Source organism: Pelobates fuscus, chromosome 7 (assembly GCF_036172605.1).
Source record: "Pelobates fuscus isolate aPelFus1 chromosome 7, aPelFus1.pri, whole genome shotgun sequence".
In the NCBI taxonomy this organism is placed as follows: domain Eukaryota; kingdom Metazoa; phylum Chordata; class Amphibia; order Anura; family Pelobatidae; genus Pelobates; species Pelobates fuscus.
Genome location: NC_086323.1, coordinates 102,668,047 through 102,675,929, shown reverse-complemented (window position 1 = coordinate 102,675,929; position 7,883 = coordinate 102,668,047). Strand labels below are relative to the sequence as shown.

At 43.2% G+C, this 7,883-nt stretch overlaps 1 protein-coding gene across 2 annotated transcripts in view; it reads right to left on the bottom strand.

The window, feature by feature from the left end:
• Window positions 1-815: 815 nt before the first annotated feature.
• Window positions 816-7,883, bottom strand: part of NR2C2 (nuclear receptor subfamily 2 group C member 2) — a 40,691-nt gene continuing 33,623 nt past the window's right edge. For both annotated transcript variants that reach the window (XM_063426294.1, XM_063426295.1), the window contains exons 13-14: window positions 3,740-3,845; window positions 816-1,645 (exon numbers count right to left, since the gene is read on the bottom strand). In XM_063426294.1, the coding sequence (XP_063282364.1) occupies window positions 1,471-1,645; window positions 3,740-3,845 (281 nt within the window). In that variant the 3' untranslated portion in view covers window positions 816-1,470. The remainder of the gene's footprint in view (window positions 1,646-3,739; window positions 3,846-7,883) is intronic.

Genomic DNA, 7,883 nt, shown 5'->3' with positions numbered 1-7,883 from the left:
TGCACAGCAGAATGCAATATTTAACCAGCTCAACTAAAGACTTCATATTTTCTGACTAGCTGCCAGCAGCCTTTTATCTGAAAGTCTCTTCTCAGCTCTACTAAGGGAAACTGGTTGCATGAAATATTACTTTATATTGTTTTAGTCATGTAAAGAAATATTCAGGTGACAAGAGTGACAGTAATGAGCAATATATGAAGTATGAAGAGTTTCCACCACACATCTGTTATTTTACTTCTAGTGTACTGTCATACTTTGCACTTATGATATCCTAGAAGCTGGAACACAAACCAAGTGTCCACATATGAAGATGCCTCTGGCTTGTTCCCAATCTACACAGTTACCTGATTGTCTGCTGCATCGTTATGCACTATTGTGATATGGAGCCAAAAGCTCCAATGACAAAAAGAGGGGCTTTCATGGGGCATAATGACACTGGGAGGAGTCATAGGAAAGTGCTTCAAATTATGAGAAACAGAACAAGATTGGAACGAAGGCTCAGTGGACAGAACCCTCCTTAATGCCATTTTCATCAATAGCTCCTAACTAGGAATGTATTGTCTTCAAAAGCTACAGTAAGGCCTCAGGCTGAATCCTGGCCATTTATTAACAAAGACACACCGGTCCGGACTGTGGGTGCTCAAATTTTACGTTTGAGGGCAAGCCATATTAAATTTAAGGAAACGCAAACAAATACACAAAAACAAGTATACATTAATAAGGGAAGGGGCTAAAATCTATTATTTTATATGTATACCATAGGAAAGGTGAATTTTATTTTTAACGGATTTAAATATATATATTATTGAATACCAAATATTTATTTTAGAACTGAATCCTTTCTTTCCCCAATTAAATTATTGGACAAAGCAACACAGTATTAAGAAGTCAGTCATCTACTTCAAAGTTTTGTCTTGGGGAAAAAAAAAAAAGGGACATCTCATCAGGCACCTTTATAAAATATCACACAGTAAGTGAACAAGTACCAAGACTAGAAAGTTAAGCCTGATGAGATACATAAAATCATGAGATATATACACACACATAATACACATAAATAAATATAAAATCATGGAGAGGAAAAAGTTAGTATTACAGGGTAGTTACCTTGTCTGGATTACCTGGCCAATAACAATTTTTTTTGGCAAGTGATTCGATGGTACAATCTGCCTTCAATGGCAACTGATTTTCTTACACTACAAAAACATGTTAAAGTCTTCATCGAAATGTAGACAAAAATACAATGTAACAGACGAGCTCCTATCTAGTCTTCTGGTTATGGCTGTTAACGTTTTGTTTCTTTCCAGGTAGTGGATAAAACAGGAGGCTATTCAAACCTCCAGATGGAGAAAGAAAATGTTATCATTTACACTGGATTGGAGCGTAAGTGCATGTTCCCCAAAATGTTTTTGTTCTTTCTTGCTCCCTAATAGGGTGCACTTACAAGTGCTTTAAGTGCATTGGCTCGGGTTATACACTGGTCCCCGTAATCTGCCCATTGTATTCTGCCGTCTCCATCTTGAGGATATAAGGGATTATGCTGTCGATGGGAACGTTCCCAATGAGGCCAGTAAAAAAAAGTTCTTCTGTGATGCTGGAGTTCATGAGTCGTAGGGCCGGGAGCCGCACTAAGATTCGTGCCAGCCTGGAGTGGACGTGAAAAAACATTAGCAAAGTATGAGAATCAAAGAGTGCTATAAATGGTCACTGTGTACAAAATCACTAGAAGGCTTTCTGTGAGATCTTCTGGCAATGGTCATTTGGGACGTTGTTTTGCAGATGCTATGAGAGACATATTGCAAGAGGTAGAGGAGATTTTTTTTTTTTATTCTAAGAATTTCTTCTAGACAGGAGCAAATGCTAAAACTACAATGCATCCTGCTTGTTGCAAAATTGGTGTTTATCTCTGCAGATAAATGCCATTTTACACGGTTGGCTAGCCAGGCTACAGGCACAAACTGAGTTTTAATGGAGCTGTGAAGTTCTTTCATTGTAACCACAGTGAGAAAGTTAAATTTGGTACAGAGAACCTAGTTAGTAGCCCTCTAAAGGAATTGGTATTCCGTTTATAAATAGCTAATAATTAGACAAGCTTCTTTATTTTAGATTATGGGATCCCCTCTTAAATAAATAAATAACTCTAAACTAGAAAACTTTATAAAAACGTACCTCTATTCCAAAGCCAGGACAGTATTCTTCCATCGGCTGCTCTACCTCCAATGAGGTCATCAATCCTGATGATTTTTCTTCAATCCTTCACTTTTCATAGAAAAGCCTTAGCTGCATTATGCGATATGTGATGACCAGTGGCATACACAATCCATGGGCCCCAATGCAAAACAGAGACACACACACATATACACACACCCACACAGATACATACATACGTACATACAAACAGACAGGCACACACACACACACACACACACACACACACTGACTCCCTCCTCTGCTTTCTCCCGTTCGGACTCTGTGTGATTGCTGGGAGGAGTGACCAGGGCAGTCCCTTCCTCCCAGCGTGTGATCTCATCAGAGGGGGCCTGGTCGCGCTGTTAAAGCACCGCAGCAGCCCGCAGCACTGACCGGGCCCCCTGATAATCCATCTTCATCGGATGGCCCTAACAGCATGGGCCACCAGATGGACCCCATGTAGGCGGCCCCGGCGGTTTGCCGCGCGGGCTGTGGCCGCAAAAGATGGCGTTGGGTACCCCGTCGCAGGGGTCCGCAGGGCCCCATTGAGTAATGGGCCTGGTCGCAGCTGCGACCCCTGAGACCGCGGTATGTACGCCACTGGTGATGACATGGAACATGAAGACCTTCTAAAAAAGTCATCAGGGTTGATGACCTAATTGGAGGTATATATATTTATTTTCTTACTGGAGTAATATTTGAAGTAGGTACTGCCTCTAATGCTGTGTGCCTGACTAGAAGCACTCTCTTGAACATTGACATTTCTCAGAATTAGATACATTTGACACTGTACAAGTAATGGGACAGCATCTATGCACAAAAATGACTACATTAAAGGGATACTCCAGACCCTTAAATTGGTTTAGTTTGCTGAAGTGCTTTTTTGTGTGAAGAGCGTGTCCTCTTTTTTCATTTTTCAAAACGTCCAGAGTTCAGTAGAAATTAGCACTTAACCTTGTTACGGAAAACCTGACCTGTTAGTTTCTGTTTGTTTAGTTGGTTGTGGAGCTAAACTCAAGAGGCAGGCTAGTGCCCAGAACACCTGCCTGGAGATACACTTCTCATTGATCTGCATTGGTAAGTCTGTGATTGGACACTGACAGAAAGTCTGGGCGGGATTATAAGGGGTGAGGGGTGGGGAGGCTTGTAAAGGAGATCTGCAACTTTTGCAAGCTGTTTTTTATATACTCCCAATGGTTATATCTACTAAACAGTTTTTTTTATATTTGGGCATTGAAGTGTTCCTTTGAGATGTATTGGTTTTGTTGCTTAGGGTACCCTATTAAAAACCCATCTATTGCCGTAAGAAACATTACGTGACTCAGGAGTGAAGTATGCCATCTCCCATGTAGGCGATAATATCCCAAATAACTAACTTTTTATTATTTTATTTTGCTTCAATAAAATAATTTAAATAACAAAAGTGGTTGTTGGGCCCATCTCTTTCCATGGTGTAACCATCCCTGATTCAATGCTGTACTACATTTAAAAAGTATGCATGGAAGTCACATCCTCCCCCTACTTGCCCTTTTGTGAAGAGTTCAGTTACCTGTATGTGTCATCTGGATACGTTTTTTGCACATAGTCCTGAAGCTCCATTTGTGCCTTCTCTTGAAACTTTTCGATCTGTGGTGTACTGGACAGTCCAGGATGATCTGCATGATCCATAAAAGCAGTCTCTTAATGATATTTAGTAAATAAACATATATTTTTTCTCATCATAAAGGCAAAACCTACCCCCCTAATGCGAACGGTCACTATAGAATCTTGCCGTGTTGGCAAATGATGTCTCAATGAACCTGTCAGAGGTGGAGTGACACCTTTAACAGGAAAGTGTTTAAACTCTATGTGCAGTGTTTCATAGCAAAACATTGCACCTACACATTTAAAGCATCAAGGTCACTTTAATCACTGAAGTAGTCATGGTGCTTGGAGTAACCCTTTAGACACACACAAGATAATTCACAATGGTGAGAATTTTCAGGAATTTAAAGTGAAAAGCTGGACTGAATTTTTTAAAATTTTATAATTTACTTTGAATCCCATACAATGATTCTTTAGCGAAAAACCCTGTAATAAGTAGAACAAAAAGAAAGAATCAATCAGCAAGCTCATCTTTTCTCAATTTCCAGCAGTTTTCCAAACTCACGGGCAGCTCAAGCTGATACAATATGGGTTACGTATAAAAAGTGTTTTGTTCAATCTCTAAGTTACTTGTCTGATGCTTTTCCTATTTGCACCTATTTAATCCATTATGTGCACCAACAAATCCCTTGCTGTGTGTTGCAATCCCTTGCATTTTATTTCTATGTTCCATATAATTTTTTTCTTTTGGCTCACAATTTGTCACTTGTCACTGAATAAAAGAAAGTTGCAAAAGTGATCCTTTTCTTACGGACAAATGTTTCCGCTACTGTCAGATTGGTGGGGTTCCTGTGACAGGTAAGCAGCTTTCATACACGTCCTTTTGTTTAGCATGTTATAAAAATCCTCATTGCAAATGCGCCTTTTCTCTTTCATAGTAATACTTTTATTTTTTCTTAGTTTGTGAATGTGAGCAATAGTAAAATCATCAAAAAAACGTAAAAAGTCCAAAAAGGAATAAAAAGAATTGGAAGATGTACCTTTGTTGTCTCATTATAGAAAAGACAGGAAAAAGACACTAATGTACAACGGGTGACATCAGTTTTATACATAACCCTCTCGAATGTTGCTTCCTGTATGAACAGGTTGATGTTAAAGCGGCACTGTCATGCCGAACTTACCTTTCCTCAATCTCTTCCTCTTCTCCCCCTCTCTCGGGATCTGTTATTCTTTTCTTCCTGTCTTCTTTAGTTTTCTTTAAAATCATAAGACAAAGTAGGGACTCTTTGCCTTATGGAGGATTCCTCCGCTTGACCAGCAATTTTCCCATGATCCCTAGCTTTCCTCCCAGTTCCCACAATGCTTCCTGTCAATATTGCCGAACGCCGGCAAAACTGCCGAATTGCATCCTAACAGAATGAGAAGAGTTTCTCCATTGGTGTTAGGATGCAATTCGGTACTTTGTTCGGATCGGAATTTCATTCTAATGAATGAAACTCCGATCCTATTCATTGCCGCGGCTGCATCTTGCAGCCGCTTAGTAGATAACTCCCTAATTCCAACGGTATCAGGGAGCTATCTACTAAAAGGCGGAAAGACCTAAATTGGTCTTTCAGCCAAATTTACTAATACTAAGTAAAGATTACTTAGTATTAGTAAATAATATGCCCCTACTCGCTATACCGCGAGCAGGGGCATGTCTAGTAAGCAGTGAGCAGCCTGTGGGACCTACTGTCCACCCCCTCGGCCCCCACCCCTGGGCGGCGGGTGGGGGCCATAATAGTAATAGGGGGGGGAGGGGGACCTACTGTCCTCCCCCCCGGCCCCCACCCCTGGGCGGCGGGTGAGGGCCATAATGGTAATAAGGGGGGGGGGGGGGGGGGCTACTGTCCTCCCCCCCCCCCGGCCCCCACCCTTGGGCGGCGGGTGGGGGCCATAATAGTAGTAGGGGGAGGGGCAATGGGGTGGGGGCCGGGGGGAGGACAGTAGTTCCCCCCCCCCAAATTACCATTATGGCCCCCACCCGCCGCCCAGGGGTGGGGGCCGGGGGGGAGGACAGTTGGTCCCCCCCCCCATTACCATTATGGCCCCCACCCGCTGCCCAGGGGTGGGGGCCGGAGGGGGAGGACAGTAGGTCCCCCCCCTTATTACCATTATGGCCCCCACCCGCTGCCCAGGGGTGGGGGCCGGGGGGAGGACAGTAGGTCCCCCCCCCTTATTACCATTATGGCCCCCACCCGCCGCCCAGGGGTGGGGGCCGGGGGGGAGGACAGTAGGTTCCCCCCCCCCATTATTACCATTATGGCCCCCACCCGCCGCCCAGGGGTGGGGGCCGGGGGAGGGGGGGAGGACAGTAGGTCCCCCCCGCCCCTCATTCCCATTATGGCCCCCACCCGCCGCCCAAGGGTGGGGGCCGGCGGGGGAGGACAGTAGCCCCCCCCCCCCATTACCCCTTTTTTTTTTGCTCACTGTTTAGTGGACATGCCCCTACTCGCGGTATAGCGAGTAGGGGCATTGGGGAGATTTGAATCTCCCTTATGCTATTATGGGGGCATAGAGTGAGGGGAGGACCTGGGGGGCTAATGAAGTGGTGGGAAGCACAGCTCCCTGCCGCTTCTGTCTTTAGATATTACAAGGAGGGAGCTGCACGCCGGTAGCTCCCTCCTTGTAATAAACCGAACAAACAAACGAACAGTGTTTGTTTGTTCGTTTGATTTTTTCTATTCATTCATTCGTCTGTCTGATGAATGAATGAATAGGTGAAATTCCCGTTCGCATGTCCAGGTGTTTCACTGGGCATGTGCGGGAATCTCACAGTCTGTGTAGTGTGGGTAGATGACGTGTCCCACAGGGACTTCACCTACCCACACAAAGATGGCGGCGCCCTGAATAAAGATCGGGGCAGAAAATAAAGAATAAAAAATAGTTAATGTGGGGGGCTTAGAGGCATTTGGGGGTGACTAGGGGGTCGATTGGATGTAGTGGAGGCGGGTTAAAAAAAAACGGGATTCAGCATGACACTGCCGCTTTAATATCATGATGCTTAAGATAGGTGCACCTGCATGATACAGCGTGTCATTAAAGGGACATGCAGTCTTTTCAGACAATTGTCTAATTTAATGTTTGGGTGACAGTTTCCTTGCTCTGCAGGCTAAACAAAAAAAGCGGGTGAATATTATTTTGGGGGGTCACCTGCTTCTTTTTTTATGCTTTCCATACCCACTTTGAGGGGTCACCAGTGTTCTTTTCCTCTCTTTATTTAAACATTTATTTTTGCATGATGTACTATAAGAAACATTTAGAAAGTGCGACAATAAACTAAAACTACTATATATTTAGCTGATTTTATTACTATAATAATTTAGATTTGTATAAGCATAATGTATATAGTTTGTTCCAACATCCATTCTTCCCATACATATTGAATATAGAAGGAAGTCAAAATAGGTCATGGAAATATGAAATCAAAATAGCTATTGTAATAGTAAAGTACGGCGAGGATATGCATTTAGTACAATGTTTAGTCTCAGCCCACGGAAGCCATATACATTTTAACAGTTCAAATTTAGTTTGGTCATATAACCTTAAACAAAAAATGAGTTACCAGTAGTTCTGTAAAACCCCTTCCCTAATTGGGCGGATTAACTTATATGCATTTATTATTCAGGAAATATCAACTGTATTTGATATAAAGATTTTGTTCCAGTTTGACCATAAAACCCTTCAATAACCAGTGTTCTATCCCTAGGAACGCTGGAAAAGAGCATTGGGCATGCCTAACAAAGTCACACATGCAGTTGGAAGATCTCTTCACCTTGCAACATTCTGACATGGATATAAAAGAGGAAGGTTGATCAGCATGCTTCAATCAGAGCAGGCTGTGGTGACGGGTTTCTCTCTACCTGTTGTGTTAGACAGTGCAGGGAGAATGAAGAGCTTACTGCTGCTGAACAATGGTGTCCTGTATCGGTCATTAGTGGACTGGTCTGGACTTAATTAGCGGATGAGTAAGGGGGAAGAGAAGGGCTGAAGAAACATCCCTAGCAAAGTTGACCTTTTCTGTGATCTTGGGGGCTTCCACATCCTGTCTGTTGTAGCAGCGGTTACAA